The following is a 21674-nucleotide window of genomic DNA, read 5'->3' as shown; positions in this document are numbered from 1 at the left end:
CTTGATCAGGATCTTGGCTGCTGGGCCAAGCTGCCATTAAATCCAATTGGATGCACAGCCCTTTTTAAAATGGTGTGCCTCCTGCGTTACTTGTATGTGTTGGGCAGTCATCCCTATTGCATTCCCCGCAAATGGTTTCGCTCTGTGATCACACTAAAATTAATAACCTTGTGTGGGCTAGGGGTCGAAACAGGGTGGCATTTCACTCGCTGTGTAGATCTCCTTTCGACTGCGACCTGGGTTTATCAGATCAATATCTATACTATCTTGCAGCACATATGGTGCTGATTAATGACTGGTTCACCGGGCGGGGGGTTATGACCCAGCCTATCTGTTAGAGATCTACTCACTGAGTATATATGGTTGCTCTATCTACTATACCGGGTACACTGTCTTCCTGCACACAGGTATCCTTCCTCTGTTGGAGGGCAGCCCTTTGCCTTATTGGTTAGGACCATCGCTTAACCAATGTGACCGCTCTATGGCGCGGAACATGGCTTGGCCAGCTTTCGTCGCTGGACGGTTTTCTGCAATGGGATTTCTTACTTGGGAGATGTCTACGATGGGGGGGGACATTATGTCCTTACAGAAACTAAAAGCTAAGTACTCACTGTCTAATTCACAGTTCTTTCAATATCTCCAACTGCGCCATGCCTTGTTGGCTCACAAGCTCCTGAGCGAATCCCTACCAGAATAGAATCCATTGCAGGTTCAATCTTCTTAGGGTTGCTAAGTAAAGGGGCCACATCTGTGCTCTAACGCTCCTTAGTATTCCATGCCCCAGACGGTCTTAAGAGGGTAAGGCTGAGGTGGACATCCAAGGTGGGAGACCTGGATGAGGACAACTGGGAGGGAGGCTTGCATTGCATCTAGGGAGCTGGTGATTTCGGTGCGGCTGCATATGGTACAGTTCAACTACCTACACACGATGTACCTCACCCTAGATACTTACAAAATGTATGCTCCGATGTACGAGCAATGTCTGCGTGCTACACACCTTTTCCACAATGCTTGGGAGTGCCTGGTACTGAGGCCCTATACGGAGGAGGTGAGTCAAATACTGTATACTGCCATGTATGTATGTATGTATGTATAAACTATTTTGTAGCGCGCTCCGTTACTTGGAAGTATCCTGGCGCGAAGGGGAAAGGTGGGAAACAGAACCACAGAGCCATAGGCCGCCCCCTGGAGTTGATGCCCTGTGTTGTGTTACTGAGGCTAATGGAGGAGGCGAGGTTTCCAAGGGCTGAACAAGCTTGTCTGGGGACAGCTTGTTTGTTTGCCAAGCAGGATGTGGCCCGAGTCTGGAAAACAGGAAAGTCACTGATTATTAGGGGGTGGTGTGCAGGAGTGGACTGGTGTGCACACCAGGGGAAGCCAATTTTTGAGGCATGTGACTGTCTGAAAAAACCTGAGCGCATATGTGCAAATGGTTAGACTATTGTGGCTTATCATTATGACAAAGCAATGTTATACACTATTGATGTCTGAGCTTGCTACTTTGCAGTGCTTGTACACTGATCCACTATTATACTGTGTTATTCTGCGGTTTGCCATAAGACTTTCAATAAAGTTGGATATAAAAAAAGAATTTCCCCATAATTACTCTCATTAGTGATAAACTTACGACCCTTAATCAGGTACAATAACATAACCACAATAAAAAAAAAATTAAATTAAAGAACCAGTAGTAACACATTTTCCATCTCATCCGTAAGTAAAATAAACCAAATACCACCATGCATTTAAAGAACTATAAGAAAATCGTTCATCAGCCAAGCTACAGAGAAAATGATTCAAAATGAAGAGGATGTTACATGAAAAATGACATTACTCAGATTCCATAGTGTATGCCAAAAAGTAAAAACACTAGGGCATAAAGAAATAGGCATTTTATCACTATAACAATAATCATACTACCAACCATTGTCATCACTTTTCGAGATTGTAGTAGTGGCCCATTATGTTTAAAAAACAAAAGTTGAGTAGCATTCACAGCTTTCAATGTTTTATAACATTTTAACCAAAGTTTGTTCCTAAAGGTAATAGTGCAAAAAATGTATACATCTCTTTCCATAGTGTGTCAACCCTAGATTAAGATCCAAGAGTAGCACCAGCAATCAAGCATTTATGTACAAACAGAAACTTTAGGATTGAACAATAAAATCTGAAGTGATGCATTATTGCATTCAACAACACATAAACTTCTGAAAGTACGTTTATAATAGACATAAATGTATTCCTAAAGGAGTCAGGACAACTAAATTTCACCTGAAACTTTGAAAAGAACAAAGGCAAAGAACAAATAAAGAATTGATGAATCCACAATGCACCTCTTTGATTCCATGTGTTCCAGAGGGTAGATGGTTTACTGATTTTAACTTACTGATAATTCCAGACTCATGATTTAAGAGAATCTTTCATTGGGAATAACCAAAAAATAAATAAGACCTCAATAACCTTAAAACTAGGAGTGATCGTCTGGGGGAGGAGAGTGGTCTCACTGAGAAACAAATGAACTCCTTGAAAGAAAAAGAAGAAAGCAACTATTTTCCAGATCTATCCATAACTGAGTAAATTGGTACTTTCCTTGGAATGCAAAAACAGGTTTATCTTAGGCAAATGCTTTGTGATATAGCCGGAAGTCAAAAAAATGTGCACCTGCCTAAAGATTAATCAATTTGCGTCTAGCTAAATGTATTCTAGGTTTCTTTTTATTCCATGAATATTTGGACGGAAGAAAGTCAATTTTTCTGAAATGAAAGAAAGGAATATTTACTAGGATCATGTAGATAATATATAACCTATGAGATAAGATTGTCTTAATTGAATCCAGTCTACTCACCAAGACAGATATAGGGGATTCCATCTAGAGACCAAAGAGTTGGAATAATGAATGACATTTTTCATATTTAAGTTTACTGTTTTTCTAATTGAATTATTGAAACATACTCCTAAATACCTTTTTTTGATGAGTTCTAAATGAAACCAGAGGACACAAACCTTTGTCTGGTGCAATATTTATTTAAAGGGAGGATTTCAGTTTTATTAGCATTGGCGTTTTATGATGAAAGCAATGACGAAGCAAAAGGTTCACTAACAACATATGGTATAGACTTCTCAGGACTGGAAACAAAAAAGTAGGGTGTCATTAGCATAAGTTAATACATTTATCTGATTATCCCCATATTGACAACTAGAAAGCGCTCTGTTATTCCTAATTTAATATGGGAAAGACTCTAGGACCAAGAGAAATAAACATGGAGATTAAGGGCAGTCGTGAAGGAACAATAATTGGAGATCTTGCCATTAACTAATACAGAAGCAGTTGGAGAGGTATAAAGTAATGAGATCATCTAAACCATTTTGGTACTAAAACAATGTAATTGCAGAGATTTGAGCATAGATTTCCTTTCCAGTCTGTCAAAGAAGCTTTCTCAGTGTCAATGGTTATAGAAGCTATGGGATTCCTAAAATTAGAACAATTGCATAAGACATTAAAACATTATGATGTGTTATCTGAGGGCAGTTTAGCCAACAAGTTTAGTTAAAAAGGGAGCCAATGAATTCACCAGATCTTCACATATATTGTACAATCTGTGGTCATTAATGAGTCAGGTCTGTAAAACTTGCATAAAGCACTGTTCTTGCCCGCTTTAGGAATTAAACAAATCACAGCTTTTTTATCAGAACTTCCTCATGAATCAGTAGAGGATAACAATTAGATTCAGGGGGATCGGGAGTTCTGATCCTCCTGGATCTAAGCGCTGCATTTGATACGGTGGACCACAAAATACTAGTCCACCGTCGTGCAAGGCTGGGGATCGCAGGAACGGCCCTGAAATGTCTGGAATCCTTTCTGGATAAATGAGCATTCAGGATCTGGGAAAATGGCGTTATGGCCAAATCTACTCCCCTCCAGTGTGGAGTCCCCCAGGGCTCATCCCTGAGCCCTACCCTGTTTAATGTATACATGGCCCCACTGGAGGAGGTAGTAGCCCCGTTCTGGATTAAATGCGTCACTTACGCAGACGACACCCAATTAGTCGTCTCGCTGACGCAAAAAGTGGGATGCTCAGACAGCCTCTCGGCCTGTCTCTCTGGAATCTTTTCCTGGATGACTAACTCTAAGCTCAAATTAAACGGAGCAAAAACCGAGATTTTAATCTTGGGCCACCAATTTTCTTCCCTACCCAAAACATCTTGGCCGCCTTGTATGGGTGAGGTGCCCCCACCAAAAGACAAAATTAAAAGCCTGGGGGTATGGTTCGAGCCTGAACTAACCTTTAGGTCGCATGCCCAGAAAGTGGCGGGCATATGCTTCGGCTTGCTCTGAACAGTGCGGAAAGTCCTCCCGCTGCTACCCTTCCAATCCAGGAAATTACTGATCCAGGGACTGATCTTGTCCAGACTGGACTACAGTAACGCGCTGCTCCTGGCAGCTCCAGAAGCCACCATTAACACCCTACAACGGGTACAAAACGCTGCTGCCAGGATGCTTATGGGTGCCCCAAGAAGAGCATCCGCAAAACCATTGCTGAGAGCCCTTCATTGGCTCCCAGTACGCGAGCAAATATCTTTCAAATCATCATGTATGGTCCACAAAGCACTCCAAGGCAAAGGCCCCCAGGCACTAAGGAGCCTGATTCGCCCGTACAGACCTCTGCATGCCCTTTGATCGGATCTTGAAAATTTGGCCATAGTTCCCAGAGTCAGAGTCTGTAAATGCGGCAAAAAACTGGAACGCCCTCCCGAGACACATTCGCACTGAATCATCCCTCGTCAAATTTCGAAAGCTTCTCAAATTTTTCATCTTCCCTAAAAATCCTTAAAAACTCCTATCCCATTTAGAGCTTTTATTATTTGTCAGGCAGCGCTGGGACGCTTACGGGCAGCCATGCGCTTTACAAATCCAATTTCATTTCATTTCATTCAATGTAAATAGATCAAAGAGCTTTGGCAAAAAGAAATGGATAAATGAGAGAAAAATTCAATGGAGCAACTATTGGGACCAAAGGCATTACCTTTTTATTGCCCATCAACTGCCTTAGGTATTTGGTCAGGGGATAGATCCTATTCCAATAGGGAAATAAACAGATTATGTCTTTGTATTTTTCAAGTCATTTTCAGATTATTTTTTCTTCCTGGAGACAAAATTATACATGAAGCCATTGGCTGCTACTGCTTTAAAGGTATCCCAAATAAGTTAAATTGATACCCAGTGTCTTTATATGTATCACACAAATTCAGAAGAAAAGATAGGATCATTTAGCAAGTTATTATTAAAAATCTATGTGGTAAAATGCTTATGAATAGGAACCAAATCCAAATCTGTGAGCATTGAGCTGAGATATGAACTCAAAATGGATTCATTTTTTAAACTAATCATGCTTTGGACTAATTGTTTACTGGGAGATATATGATACAACCTGAAAACAATAAGCAGGGGAATAGAAGAAGTTTTCCTTACAGTAGGGTGACATAACCTCCATAAAGCCACTAATGCTTTGTGAACCGTAGTAGACAAAAATAGTTTATGCATCATATAAGGAATACATTTACCTAGGGAGTGTCTATTTAAAAAAAAAATATCTATAATTTGACTGCAATCACTTTCATGATGAAATATTGATCAACATATTCTAATGTTTTTATGCCACATTAGCCCTAAATTTATAATCCACTTGTGTAGGACCACAGACATTAAAAATAGTCATTGGAATTTTAGTAACCAGTAATTGAGCAGCAATCTACCGACCTTTAGCGCCAGAATCTTGGGATTTAATTGTAATATCAAAGTGTTTAATACAAATAATATCTGGTCCATTTTTTTATTTGAGGTTGGGAAAACTAGATCTTTATTTATCCAACACATTGCAGCTTATATTCTTCTGTTTCTGTTAGGCTAGTTTCTTGTATTAGGACCAAAATCAAGTTTAAGCTTGGCAAAGCGGGGTAAGACTGTTGTTTAATAGGATATTTTAAAGCATTAACATTCTAAAAAACAATCATGAAATATAATAACTGTAAAACACCAATACATAATAGGTTCAACTTTTAGATAATAATGATACAATAATTTGAAAAAATTAAGAACAGTGAAAGTCAAAAGAGAGAAAAAAGTGGGAAATAGAAGAGTTGTAGGAGAAATAGAGCACAAGAAAAGGAGAGTACATGAGGAGGAAAAAGGTAAAATAGACTAAACAAGCAAAATACATGGTGACTGCAAAACATACCTTCATGGGAACAGAGACACTAGGAATGGGTAATGTATATGACGAAGATAACACATTCTAGACGAAAACAAGTTGGATGATGAGGAAAAGTATAATACATCATATTATAGTGAACAAAACTAAATTGCAAGACCTGAAATGAGAGAAGAAAACAAATCATTAATTAATTGCTCAACATTACATATACAAGAAATAAACAAAAGACGAAAAAAAACAATTTAGGTTTTTGAAGATAGACAGATCTAGAAGTACCCATAACATAACCTCTACTCTACAATCAGCATTTTTTTAATGCTCTAGGATAATCTAAAGTAACAGTTCTGTTCCTGTAAGTAATTTGAAGTAACAAGGGTGAATGAATCCAAAGTGAGCCTTCATGGTTCTGAGTGTTGGCTAAAGATCTAAAAACTCTTTCCTTCAATCCGTTATAGCTTTTGGCTCATCTTTTGTGAAGAAAGGTTTATTCCTGACCATGAGTTATTTCTTCGCTTTCTCTTCACTGATGACATTGAGAATATTTATGAATTCAAGACATAAATAATGACACCACTAGGTTTCACAGAGAAAGAAAGGCATATTATTCTTTCCAAGTCTATGAGCCCTTAAGTCATTCAATGAAGTAGACCTTGGCACATCTAACATTTTGGGAAAACATAAAATTAGATCATTCTCTTCAACTTTTTTTGGGAGACCAAACATTCTTAGATTATTATATCTATTCCTATTCTCCAAATCTTCTGTGCATCTTTCAAAGCATCACATACATGTTATTAGATGTATCCCATAAGTTCTTGACAATTTGTTCCACTTCTGAGACTCTTCTGTCCATGTAAGTATACTTTTCATCTAGTTCTTGGAGCCTTGTATTGGGTTCATCCTGATGTGGTCAAAGAGCCCTCATTTTCACCAAGAGAACCTCAAACAAAATCAGATAAGTTAACTTATCAGGATTAGGAATGTTCTGCTTATGTCTTGTACTTGTACATGTACTTGAGTTTGAAACTTCCATTGATGATACAGGTTTGGGAATAACAAAGGCAAGATATGTTGGAGGTCATTGTCTGCCATCATGTTGAACTACTCTCAAAAGTTACCAGGTCAATAATATTGTAAGAAGGAAAAAGACTTTATGGGACAGCTTTAATGCTCTTGTTTTTTCTAAACTGGAGACACCAGCCTCCCAGTAGGGAGGAAGACATTGAATGAAAGAAGTACTAGAGGATACAAACATAGATGTACTTTATAAATGGGAGTGGTATTTACATACAAGTTAAGCTTCCACCTAGCTTTACACACAAAGTTATTAAAGCTATCAGTGTTTATACAGAGGTGACTTAAATATGGTACCTATTTTGAGAGACTTAAAGCAAAATAGTAAAACATAGATTGAACCTTAATAGTATGAAAAAAGCACTTGACGATGAGCGCTGTCCTCCAGAGCATGAAGCAAGAAGCCAAAAAATCAAAATCAACCAAAGTCTCTTTTGAAAATGTTAAGTCATTGTGCTGATTAGAAAAACTAGGGTGGTAACTTTACAAAATAGAAGATGGTGATGAACAACAAGAGTGGGGCTCTGGGAATCACATTCCATATTATGAAAAAAACTATCTTTACAGTTTCTAGGAATGAAGTTGCACTGTTGAAGCAAAACACAAAATCTTATCCACAGCTAAGGATGACATTTAGAGTGGAGCATCATAAGAAGGAGGAATGGAAAAATATCTAACCCATAATTGAGAATGTGCTCTGCCTTCTCCCTAGACCATAATCACCACATGCTGCATGTGCTCTCATTCAAAAAGCCAATACAGTTGCTTTGAGAATTAAAACAGCACAGTCCCATTTTGAAAGTCCCACACTAGTTCTTCAGCATCATAGCCACACACCCCTCCACTCAAGTATGTCCTGAGTTTTGGTCATTGGATATACTCTCCAGATGTGATTAGCTCTTAAATGTTTATTAACTAGTTTAACTCTCTATCTTGTCTAGATTTTCTTCCCCCCACTAAGGCCCATGCTGCTCATGTCTGTTTCTCAACTATGGCAAAGAAGGAGTATAAAATGAGAAGGTACATGAAAGGATTTACAAAGCAGGAAAGAGGTTGCAGGTGTAATCTCCGAGAATAGCTATAAAAAAAGAAACATCCCCCAGCTGCTGGACATGGGAAGGAAACCCAACGTTGAGAAATAATTTTTGGGAGTAAATGCATCTATACATTATAAAACATATACAAGGCAGTTCCAAAAAAAAGACGCTTTGTGAATTGGTTTTTGATAAATGCCTTTCATATTGAAATTTTCAATTCAATTAGATGAAATGGTTTCTCAATAATGATACTCTTATTGTTCGATGAAATCAAAGACCTCTATAATGAAAGTGCAGTATAAACCAGGAGTGTTAATTGTTAGGGAAGTGCGCAAAGACTAGTATCAAATGTCCAATGTATCTGATTTGGATATGTCCATTATTTGGGGGGATGCATTTATTTTTTTGTTGTTTAATCTCTTGTGTACTTGGGAACATCTCTGAGGCTTGGAGGAAAATGTGAAATACAACTGGGTGCTTTCTTTCTATCTTTTTTAGGTGGTAATGCTCAGCTCTGTTGCAGATTTGCTGAAGTATATTGATGAAAAGCAATTAACAACAGAATTTGGAGGCACCCTTGAGTACTGCCACAGTGATTGGGTTATCTTCAGAACTGTATGTAATTTTAGTTTGTTTTACATTGTTATGCTATATTATGCATTCTATTCGTGCTGTCTTGTAATTGTTTCACCCTTCGATTCTGTTTTTAGCTAGTTTACCAATACAAGAACAGCGTTTTGCTGGTGGAACAAAACAATGACGTACCTGCTCCCTCATAAAACTTCACCAAACTGAGCTCTATCAAGGCAGGCACTTGGCTTCATTGTTGAATGTTGGTTGTCAGAAGGCAACCATATTAGAAACTTTCATTTGCTTTTTCCTAAATATTGAACAATTTATTTCCTTTACGAGTCAGTAAGTCAATGATTGAAGGGTGGCTGTTTTTAAAATGGCTGTCGGGGATTAACATCTTTTTCTAGCAGCTTTTGAGACAATTTTAGTCAGAAATATAAGAGAATATGATGAGCGAATATGACCAGGTGCGGTCATGGTAAATTATTAAATACAGGACTGTCGTGACCCGACAGATAGGATGACAGGACTGGAGACTAGAGGACACTAGGACCCTGTGGGTCATGAGGGAGGTGAACAGGTCACCGGACACCACATCCGGTCAGGGGACAGGAAGGACAGCAGATTGACCAGGACGAGCAACAGGACGGACGGACATGTAAACAGCTCACAGAATACCTAATAAACGAAGCATGATATAACTAACCTGTGTCCTGAGTATACTGTGCTGCTTGGCGCCCACTGCGGAGAACACGACAACTGGCGATGAAGGCTAGAAACGAACCGACGCGTGGAACGTCGCGTGTCCGGGTTGGACAGCATAGAAGAAAACCAGGTGCCCACCCTGGATGCACTAGGACGACGAGGGACGAAGTCAGGAAGCGACGAGAGTGCCCACCCCAACAGACAAGACAGCGTGTAGCCGATCGCGGTAAGAGCGTGACCCTTGCAATTGAGGCGCGAGCTCTTTGAATTCGACGCGCGAGCTCTCGCGAGAGCTCAGAAGTCTCGGCGGCCATCTTTAAACCAGGTGGCCAGACCAATCAAGGCGCAGCATCAGCAGGGAGGCCATTTTAGGGTCAGGAAAGGCGAGATTCGCAAAATCTCGCGAGAGCGACGGCAGCCATTTTGAGTGGGACAACAAGGAAAAAGGGCACCAGAAATAACAGGGCGGCCATCACAAGACCAGGCGAGAAAGGAGAGGACAAAATTAACAGAGGAAAGAGACAACAAAAAGAAGAGAAAGAGCAACAATAACAAAAAAAGAAGTGGAAAGAAAGAAAGAGACAGTAAAAAGAATAAAGAAGGAAAAGATAAAGAAATACACACAGCAAGGAAAAGAGGGACAAAGACCTCACAAAGGCCAAAGTGAAAGAAAAGAAGAACATAAAAGGAAAGAAAACAAGAGGAAACATAGAACATGACAAAAAGAAACGACTGAACAAAAAGAGAAAGAACACATACAGGCAAGAAGGCAAGGATGGCAGACCCAAAGCCCAGTGCACAATACAGGAGGCCACTGCCGTTCAACTTATCGGAGTCCCAAACAGGAATAAGGTGGGAGAAGTGGATCAGACGGTTTGAAAGATATATGGAGGCAACCGATGTAACAGAAGGAAAGAGATTAGGGTTACTGCTGAACTTAGCAGGGGATGACGTCGAAGAACTTTTGGTGACACTGCCAACCGAAGAAACAAAGTCATATGAGAAACTAAAGAAATGCCTAACGGCCAAATTTGACCCACAACGGAATATTGACTTCGAATGATATACATGTACAATTGCGTGTCATCAAGTTGACGAAACGCTAGACGAATTCGCGACAAGGCTAAGAAAACTGGTGACACTTTGTGAGTTCGACAAATTCGATAACGAGCAAGCAATAAGGCTACGGATCATAGAGGGCTGTCGTGACACAGGATTCAGGGCAAGAATACTAAAAGAACCGACCTCACTGGAGAACATCCTGTCACTAGCGAGAGCAGAAGCGAGAGCAACGGAACATGCCAAAGAAATGGAAAGAGGGAAAAACGTTGAAATAGAAAGCGCACATCTCATGACAAACAAATACCGCACAGGCCGGTGGAAGAATGACTGGAGGGAGCAAAAAGAGAGGAGACAACCTGAAGGAACATGCTACAGGTGCGGAATGGAATTTCCACACAGAGGCCTGTGCCCAGCATTTGGCCAAACGTGCAAAAGATGTAATGGAAGAAATCACTACGCCAGTATGTGCCAAGGCGTACGATTCAGAGATGACAGAGGAGCAACAGGCAGACAACAAGAGTCGACAACAAGGCACGTCAGGTATGTCGACAGAGAAAGGAGAAGCTCATCACGAGGGTCAGGCGAGGAAGAAGAAAAAGTGGAGAGACTATATCACATGTCGGAGGTTCACACAGAATTGAGTGGGGGAGACGAAAAAGGAGAAACAACACACCGTACAGGCAGAAGCACCTAGGAAAAGATGGGCTTGGCAAAGATAGGAGTAGGAGCACATGAAGCGGAATTTGTACTGGACCGCGGTGCAACATGCAATGTCATGTGTGCATCAGAGTACGAGAAGATGGAAGCCAAGCCGACACTGAGAGCGTCCAAAGTGAAGATCTACACCTGGGGGGTGAAAGAAACAGGTAACAAACCTGGGAAAATTCACAGAGGATCTCTCTCTCTCTCTCTCTCTCTCTCTCTCTCTCTCTCTCTCTCTCTCTCTCTCTCTCTCTTTCTCTCTTTCTCTCTTTCTCTCTTTCTCTCTTTCTCTCTTTCTCTCTTTCTCTCTTTCTCTCTTTTTCTCTTTTTCTCTTTTTCTCTTTTTCTCTTTTTCTCTTTTTCTCTTTTTCTCTTTTTCTCTTTTTCTCTTTCTCTCTTTCTCTCTTTCTCTCTTTCTCTCTTTTTCTCTTTTTCTCTTTTTCTCTTTTTCTCTTTTTCTCTTTTTCTCTTTTTCTCTTTCTTTCTCTCTTTTTCTCTTTTTCTCTTTCTCTCTTTCTCTCTTTCTCTTTTTCTCTCTTTCTCTTTCTCTTTCTCTTTCTCTCTCTCTTTCTCTTTCTCTCTCTCTCTCTCTCTCTCCCCCTGTGGGTCATATGGGAGGTGACCAGGACAGCAGATTGACCAGGACGAGCAACAGGACAGATGGACATGTAACCAGCTTACAGAATACCTAATAAACGAAGCATGATATAACTAACCTGTTTCCTGAGTATACTGTACTGTACTGCTTGGCGCCCACTGCGGAGAACACGACAAGGACCAAAGGAAAACTCCTGGTAGGCTGAAAGTCAATGGCAGAAACGCTCTAGCCTTTCATTCAATGAGACATTTCCCTGGTGGGCTAGAGCTGTTGGAGGCTGGTTTTGAAAGCAGGCAGCTGCTAGTGCCTCTTTCGCTTTCTCCAAGTCTCCAAGCAGCAAGTACAGGGGGGCTTTAAAGGGAGAAAAAGAGAGAAGGAGGGAGGTGGAGAGAAGAAAGAGAGAGGAGGGATGGAAAAAGATAGAATTAGGAGAAGAACTGGGACTGATTTAAGCATTTTTGCTATGGCTAATTTTGGTTCTCTGGTACTTAAATGGGGAATGGCCTGCATTTAGAGCATGATTATCTCTATACTCTTCATCCTATCCAGCCCCGAAAAGTGAGGCTTAGAGTTGCAGACTACAGTTTTCTTACGGGTACGTAAATGATTTGTTCCAGTTGTGAAATAGCTCTCTTGTGCACTTTGCAACACTTTGGAATATTGGAATAATTCATGTACATATGTGTGTTGTGTGGAGTTCCTCCCTACTGCACTGTTTTTCCCACAGCGTCTTTTGTAGAGTGCTTTACTGGACAGCCTAGATTCTGTACAGGACCTACAGGACTAAAACCCTGGAACATTCAAGTACTTTTGTCACAGTCCTACACAGATTGCATAGTTTCATATAATTATATCTGCTGCATTAATCGATGATTGGCATTTGTGAATATTGAGTGATGGTTGCATTTGTGGTAAACATTACCTTACAGTGAGATCTGTTTTGTTTATTGACATTTCTAAAAAAAAAAAACTTTCTTATGATGAAAAGCAAAGTCCTTGAAGGTCTTCCCTGGACAGCTAAACAAAAAAGATTAGGAAACAGTTGTCAAACACTGTGGCCTCGGTTTATTAGCACTTTATAAATTCTTCCTTTGCAACCAAATCACTAAAAGTGGGACTTCTTGCTCAATAGTCCCTTTCTGAGTCATCCTCTCCTCTCCTCTGAGGCCCACCTTCTCCAGCAATTGCTGCTACTCTCTGTTGGGCCCAGCTCAGCCCGCCCAAGCACTGCAGGAGCGAAGCATGCACCAGTCCCCTTCCCGTATCCACCGAAAACCCACTGATTAAAGTCCACAGTGAGCCCTCCAGGTAACCCGAAAAGAGGGTGGTTTGATACGAGACACCAAGTCTCCCACCCTGTAGTATAGCAGGACACGGCTCCCTCCTTCACGCCTCCGCACCTGTGGTAAAGGGAGAGAATGTCTCTCAATATGCAGTATGCAATACAGTCTATTCATTCATGGCCATGGTCCACCAAAACATCAAATAACACATACCCCCTCCTTCTCCTTACCAGTGGTAAGTGCAGGCTTAGCTTCGTGTAGGAACTGGGTTGTCCACAAAAATAGCTCCAGGGAGATATAAACCCAGTCAGGGGCAACAAAGCATAAGGTGTCCTGCACGCACTAAAGGTGCATAAACTAGCACCGTGCAAAAAAGGGGAAAAAGAAAGCTGGGGACAAGTCGCGTAATACCAGCTACAAAAAACCCCTTTGATAAAATATATGGCTTGGAAGGGGTACAAGGGAATGACTAGTGACTCTTCCTTCCTCAGCGCCAGCGTCCTGTGTTTACACAGCGTCCTGTGCAAACAGCGGAATGGCCCAAAACGTCACTTCCGCATATACAACGATGTGGACAGACGCCTAAGCCTAAGCGTCTGCCTGCGCGTCTGCCTGATGAAGAATGAACAGCGCGCCAACACCGCCGGTAAGACCAATATGAGAACGGGAGCCCCCGCTCTCGAATTAAGCGCACACAGTCAAAATATGCCGGCACAAAAGGAAGGAAGGGCAAGGCTAACAAGGGTAAGGACCGAAAAATAGGAGCAGGGGAGAAAACGGGGAAAGGAGCAGGGGGGAGGGAGACTAACTTACTGACTAACACGAAGGTAGAAATCAGGAACAGCCAGGAACGGGGAGGAACAGGGAACACAAAAACGGACTGAAATCCCCCACGAGCCCGTGGGAGACTGAAAGGAGCAAAAAGGCAACAGAACTCCAATACAATGCAGGAACCACAAAGCTGGATACCAAGGCCACAACGTTGGCGATATCGAGCAATGAACAAGGAGGAAGGACACAAATATATACCTCAGCCCCTGGTCATGTGATGGTGGCCCATGGTCACAGAAACAGGACTGACTACCATTCCTTAACAGTACCCCCCCCTTACAACCCTTCCCACGGGACGGGGCTTCAAGGGGTGCTGTCTATGGAACAATCGGACCAATCGAGGGGCATGAACACCTCCAGCTGGCTCCCAAGTCCTATCTTCCTGTTTATATCCCTTCCAGTCAATCAAATAAAGAAGACGACCCTTAACCCGCTTGGAGTCACAGATGGCATTCACCTCAAATTCCTCCTGACCATTGATAGTTAAGGGAGGAGGTGGGGGCAACTCCTGTGCAGAAGGTGTATATGGTTTCAATAATGAGGCATGGAACACTGGATGGACCCCATAGTCCTGTGGTAACTCCAATTTCATTGCAACCGGGTTAATGACCTGGATTATTGGAAAGGGGCCTACGTACCTGGGCTGCAATTTACGGGACCCTTGTAACCTCAGATTACGGGATGCCAACCACACCAAATCGCCCACCTGATATGGGGGCGCTGGGACCCGATGTTTATCCGCTTGTGCCTTCATGGTAGCCTTGGCCTCCACCAAACTTTCCCGGGCCAAACCCCAGATATCACTCAATTGCTTACAAATCCCATCTATAGCTGGCATGCGTCCCGTGGGTTGAATGGCCACTGCCCTAGGGTGGTACCCAAGTGAACAATAGAACGGGGTCATGCCCAAAGCCGAGTGCAAGCTGTTATTGTATGCAAACTCAGCGATGGGCAGAGCTGTCACCCAATCACATGATAAAGAGGTAATCAAACATCTCAGATACTGTTCCATTGTCTGATTAGTTCGCTCGGTCTGTCCATCAGACTGAGGATGGTATGCCGATGACAAACGTATTTCTGTCTTCAAAACCAGACATAGTTCGGACCAGAAATGAGATATGAATTGCGCCCCCCGGTCTGATATAATCACCTCTGGCAACCCATGTAAACGTACTACAGAGGTCATAAAGACCATTGACATTTCTTTCGCCGTTGGAATCTTGCGAAGCGGTATAAAATGTGCCATTTTGGTGAATAAATCCACCACCACCAATATGGCTGTATATCCTGAGACCAATGGTAATTCCGTTACGAAATCCATACTTATGGTATGCCAAGGGGATGGCGGTACCTCCAAAGGGCACAAGAGCCCGGAGGGCTTACAGTGCGATGGCTTATTAATGGCACATACAGGGCAAGATTTCACATATCCCTGGATGTCCTTGATCATGGAGTCCCACCAAAACCACCGCTCACACAGCTCTCTCGTCTTTCTCATCCCAGGATGAGCCACCAGTGCAGATGAATGGCACCACTCCAAAACCTCGTCCTTTAAGGAGGGAGGGATTACCATTCTGTCCCCATGATATAACAACCCCTCCTTCTCTTTTACCTCGGGCACAGACAGCAAAGAGCTTAGATCAAGAAGCTTCAGTCGCTCCCTTACCAGACCAGGAAATTCATCCATCTCTGTTGCCCCTACAATCCGTGTACCCTCTATCATAGCTCTATTCTCTGTCACAGGTTCTTCCCCTTTAGGTTCATTATGTATTCGAGAAAGAGCATCAGACTTCACCTGCTGGGCCGCTGGCCTATAGGTGATGACAAAATCATATTCATTGAAGAATAGTACCCACCGCATCTGGCGAGGTGTCAATGCCCTAGCGGAACGGAAGAATTTGAGGTTTTTATGATCCGTATAGATGGTAATGACGTGTCTGGCGCCCCACAAATAGTGTCGCCATTCCTCGAAAGCCAATTTGACAGCTAGCAATTCTCGTTCGGCCACTGTATAATTCCTTTCAGCCGGCAACAAGGTTTTTGAAAAGAAGGCTATTGGGTGCATATGGCCGGTAGATTCGTCGCGCTGGGATAACACCCCACCCACTGCACACATGGATGCATCGGTCTCCACGAAGAACGGCAGGGCAGGATCAGGATGTACTAACACGGGGGCTGATGTAAAATGCTCCAATAATGAGTGAAAAGCAGTCTGCGTCTCATTGGTCCACTCGAAAGGAACACCCTTTCGTAACAGGCGAGTCATTGGTGATACCACCTCAGAGAAATGCGAAATGAAACGCCGATAAAAGTTGGCGAAACCCAGGAGTACCTGGATTTGTTTCACAGAGGTAGGCACAGGCCAGGTCACAATGGCCTTTATCTTCCCTGCGCTGAAATGATGAACCCAAGGAACTCTACCTCTTGAGTGTCAAACTGGCACTTCTCTAGCTTGGCGTATAGATGGTGCTCCCGAAGGGTCCGTAACACCTGAAGAACATGTTCTGAATGCTCTGCCCTTATCTCTGAAAACACCAGTATATCATCCAAATAGACGATAACCGTGCGATCCAGGAATTCACTGAGCACCTCATTAATGAAGAACTGGAATGCCGCCGGCGCATTACACAGGCCGAACGGCATTACAGTGTATTCATAAAGACCATACTTGGTCCTAAAAGCCGTCTTCCACTCATCTCCGGGTCTCATCCTTATTAAATGGTAGGCTCCCCGCAAGTCCAACTTAGTGAACACGGTAGCCTTGCGGAGCTGATCTAACAACACGGAGATGAGTGGAAGAGGGTACCTATTCTTCACTGTGGCAGCATTCAAGATCCTATAATCCACACACGCCCTGAGGGTCCCTTCCTTCTTAGGAATGAAGAAAATAGCCGATGACACAGGGGAGGAGGATGGACGAATAAACCCGAGTCTCAACATCTCATCGATGTATTCCTTCAAATGTTCTTCCTCAGGTTCTGACAACGCGTACACCCGGCTACAAGGCAAAGAAACCCCCGGTACCAGATCGATCTTACAATCATAAGCCCTGTTCGGGGGAAGTTCCTGGGCATTCGTTTTATCAAAAACGTCCTTAAACTCCAAGTACTGTGGAGGGACAATTCCCACATCCATTACAGCGCAAACCAAGGGGTCGATCTGTGCCCCTGCTACAGCATAACAATGCTTCAAACAGTGCGCTGAATCTAGCGTTACCAACCTCCGCACCCAATCAATCCTGGGATTATGCTTCTGCAGCCATGGTACCCCCAACACTAGACCAAACGAAGGGGCATCGATTAAGTCGAAAACCACCATCTCAGAATGCCCATTCTCACATGATAAACCCAAAGGTGCAGTCCGGCGGGTGATACACCCCGATGTCAGCTCGGTACCATCAATAGCCCTTACAGGCTCAGGTCGTTCTTTCAACTGCCAAGGAACCCCCAGTTTCTCTGCCATAGTGATGTCCATAAAATTGCCAGTGGCACCTGAATCCAACAGCACCGACACAGAAACACATTCCTGAGTTCGTAACAGTAACTGTGCATTAATAACAAAATGTCTAGGTGCTTGGTCTACAGATCCGACCACCTCATACTGTTGACCACCACATTCACCTGTCCTATGGTCTACCTGAACACAAGCCACCTTCTTGCCGAATCCCACACCAGAGGGCTTCACCGGACATTCCCTGGCGAAATGACCCCCTTGTCCACAATATAAGCACAGATTATTCTCCCTCCTTCTCTTCTTCTCCTCTGGCGCCAAAGGACCCCGTACCCCACCCAATTCCATGGGCTCAGGGGCCACCTTGTTATCCCCTGTACTCTTTACCTCCGCCTTTGCGTAACTACCTCTGATTGCCTGAAACCTGCTACGCTCGCCCCGCCTCTCAGAGACCCTATGGTTCAGTTTAACCACCAGATCTATGAATGCCGAACAATCCTCCGGTGGATCTACCACTTGTGACACAATGTCCTTTAGCTCTTCGCAGAGACCCTGGTAGAATATTGATGTTCTCTTTTCAGTGGGCCAATGGGTCTCAGATACCAGTCTGTTAAAGGATGCAATATAGGACAACAAATCCTGTCTGCCCTGCCGGAGCTTCATCAATACCGCATCACTTGCCTGCATAAACGCATGCTTGGCAAACAGCCCCCGCATCAGTTCTTTAAATGCGCCATAATTATATAATACCCGATCATCGCTATCTACCAAGGGTATAGCCCATTGAGCAGCATTGCCAGCCAAATAGGAGATTGTAATGGCCACTTTTGCGGAATCGTCAGGGAAGGCACTCGGTCTGCACATGAAATGTAGCTGGCACTGGGTCATAAACATCCCGAATTTCTCACTATCTCCCGTAAATCTCTCGGGAGGAGCGAACGGCACTGCTACCGGAGAAGACACTGTAACATTAATGGGGTTACCAGAGCTGCTACCTCCCATTGCACCCTGACCCGTCCCCCCGCTATACTGAAAGGTCGCAGGGTGAAGAATGGAAGAGGCTCCCCTTTGATGTGACTGCTCCCTCGCCCTGACGGCCACTAATTCTTGTTTTAAACCAGCGTTTTCCTGCTGTAGCTCCTGAACCTGTGACTGTAAAGTCTGCAATGCCCCCATAATGTCCTGTAATGAGGGACCTCCTGAACCACCCCCCACCGCATTCCCATCCACGTCCATGTTCGCTCAGGCAGTGCTAAATACGTGGGCTCGATATTCTGTTGGGCCCAGCTCAGCCCGCCCAAGCACTGCAGGAGCGAAGCATGCACCAGTCCCCTTCCCGTATCCACCGAAAACCCACTGATTAAAGTCCACAGTGAGCCCTCCAGTGAACCCGAAAAGAGGGTGGTTTGATACGAGACACCAAGTCTCCCACCCTGTAGTATAGCAGGACACGGCTCCCTCCTTCACGCCTCCGCACCTGTGGTAAAGGGAGAGAATGTCTCTCAATATGCAGTATGCAATACAGTCTATTCATTCATGGCCATGGTCCACCAAAACATCAAATAACACATACCCCCTCCTTCTCCTTACCAGTGGTAAGTGCAGGCTTAGCTTCGTGTAGGAACTGGGTTCTCCACAAAAATAGTGCTCCAGGGAGATATAAACCCAGTCAGGGGCAACAAAACATAAGGTGTCCTGCACGCACTAAAGGTGCATAAACTAGCACCGTGCAAAAAAGGGGAAAAAGAAAGCTGGGGACAAGTCGCGTAATACCAGCTACAAAAAACCCCTTTGATAAAATATATGGCTTGAAAGGGGTACAAGGGAATGACTAGTGACTCTTCCTTCCTCAGCGCCAGCGTCCTGTGTTTACACAGCGTCCTGTGCAAACAGCGGAATGGCCCAAAACGTCACTTCCGCATATACAACGATGTGGACAGACGCCTAAGCCTAAGCGTCTGCCTGCGCGTCTGCCTGATGAAGAATGAACAGCGCGCCAACACCGCCGGTAAGACCAATATGAGAACGGGAGCCCCCGCTCTCGAATTAAGCGCACACAGTCAAAATATGCCGGCACAAAAGGAAGGAAGGGCAAGGCTAACAAGGGTAAGGACCGAAAAATAGGAGCAGGGGAGAAAACGGGGAAAGGAGCAGGGGGGAGGGAGACTAACTTACTGACTAACACGAAGGTAGAAATCAGGAACAGCCAGGAACGGGGAGGAACAGGGAACACAAAAACGGACTGAAATCCCCCACGAGCCCGTGGGAGACTGAAAGGAGCAAAAAGGCAACAGAACTCCAATACAATGCAGGAACCACAAAGCTGGATACCAAGGCCACAACGTTGGCGATATCGAGCAATGAACAAGGAGGAAGGACACAAATATATACCTCAGCCCCTGGTCATGTGATGGTGGCCCATGGTCACAGAAACAGGACTGACTACCATTCCCTAACACTCTCAACCGTGACCTGGGCAGAGCATCACTCCAGTCAATGCCTCTTGCCATCGCTTGTATAGGCCTCGGGCAGATTCAGGGCAAGATTATCACACCCACGCTGGGATAAAGCATTGTGCCTCTACATTTAAAGCATTCATGTACTCTTACGTCAAATGCTGCAATAAGGAGCATCTTCAGCTGTTATTTGTTGTACTCAAGGACCCTTTCCAATGATGTACAATTACATGCTACCCCACCTTACCATTTTACATTTCTCTATGTAGCCTGGTTAACTACATCTCCCAGGATCACCACATAATTGAACAGCAAGCTTGCCAAGGCTCTCCTTAATACATCTGTCTTGTGCAGCATGAATTTCAGCAACCTTCATGGAACGGCTTGGGTCATTCAGAAGTTGTTGGTGCCAGTGGATCAGGAGCTTTGAAATTTACTTGGTGGCCATTGATGGAACATAGTATAGCGACCAACGAAAAGAGGTCCTGCTTGATGACTGCCTGGGTGCTTAGGGCAGATGACTATTTGACAATGAAGCACCTGTTGGAAAACCGGAGGAGGATGGACACTCAGACCTCTGAATAGATGCCAGGAAAAGAATAGAGGAGCATTTTGATACCAGTGTCAGCATCATAATTGAACGCCATAACTTGTATTATAGATACCGGGCTGCAGGTGACACAGTCGGGGTATATGCTGCAACATTGTGCATATTGGTATCATCCTGTTCATTTGGCAATATGGCTGGAATGATTTGTGACCAAGTGGTCATGAACACCACATGCATCAAGGCTCAGGACAAGTTACTGCGCCGCAAAAATCGAATCCTCTGCAAAGTCACTGGCACAATTAAAAGTATTGAGCGTTGTGCAAAGAGTGTGAACACCCTCAAGAAGCCAGAAGAATATGACAAAGAGGTAATCTTGTGCACGCTGATACACAACCCAGACATGATAGTGGCAAACCAAGAAGTACAGTCAATGGTTTCAGACCAGATGAATCTAACCATAGGGAATGGTAATGTTGTGGATTTGGCAGCCACTTGACGTCTTATAAAAACGGTCCCGCGTGCTTAAGGGAATCATGCAAGTGTGGAGAAAAAGATCACTTTGCCAATATGTGCTGTGCTAATATTTGTCCAAAAGAGGTATTTGCAATAAAGAATGATGACAAAGATGACACCGAAGATGAGGAGAGCTTTGAAGAGCATGTCCTGTTGATGATCATCCTTGATAAATGTAGCACTTGTGATCCACCAAATGCACCATACTTGTGACTCATCATAATCTTAGTTGACACTGGTTCACGGATCACAATTATATCCAAGGAAGGATTACAGTGCTTTACCAATTGAGAGCGTGCTCCTGTCTGGTTTCATCACGCCAAGTACATAGTTCAAGGGTAAGAAACAAAGTACAGGTCACACAGTTACATAGGAAACAGATAAGCTGTGTATGCCAATGCAAACTAGAATTTAAGAGGGAGCAGTCAAAGGAACTTAAACTGTGTAGGCAGTGTAGAGAGTTTCTATAAAACTAATGGAAATAGAATTAAACATGTGCGTTCGAGGGACTGAAGATTTTAAATTATTAGGATAAACGAAGCCTTTGAGTTGTTTCTTACAGTTTGTATGTTCAACTAGTTGTCTTGATCTTAAAGATGAACTGTAGCTTATAATATAACGAAACATG

The 21674-nt window shown here is 43.4% G+C and overlaps 1 protein-coding gene across 3 annotated transcripts in view; it reads left to right on the top strand.

Moving 5' to 3' along the window:
• Nucleotides 1-21674, top strand: part of MCF2 (MCF.2 cell line derived transforming sequence) — an 870271-nt gene that overhangs the window by 511601 nt on the left and 336996 nt on the right. For all 3 annotated transcript variants that reach the window (XM_086918640.1, XM_086918639.1, XM_086918641.1), the window contains one exon: nt 8822-8938. In XM_086918640.1, the coding sequence (XP_086774766.1) occupies nt 8822-8938 (117 nt within the window). The remainder of the gene's footprint in view (nt 1-8821; nt 8939-21674) is intronic.

The sequence above is a fragment of the Lissotriton vulgaris genome, chromosome 4_1, assembly GCF_964263255.1.
Source record: "Lissotriton vulgaris chromosome 4_1, aLisVul1.2, whole genome shotgun sequence".
NCBI classification, from domain to species: Eukaryota; Metazoa; Chordata; class Amphibia; order Caudata; family Salamandridae; genus Lissotriton; species Lissotriton vulgaris.
The sequence above is the reverse complement of the archived record's forward strand: the minus strand, read 5'-3'. Positions and strand labels throughout refer to the sequence as shown.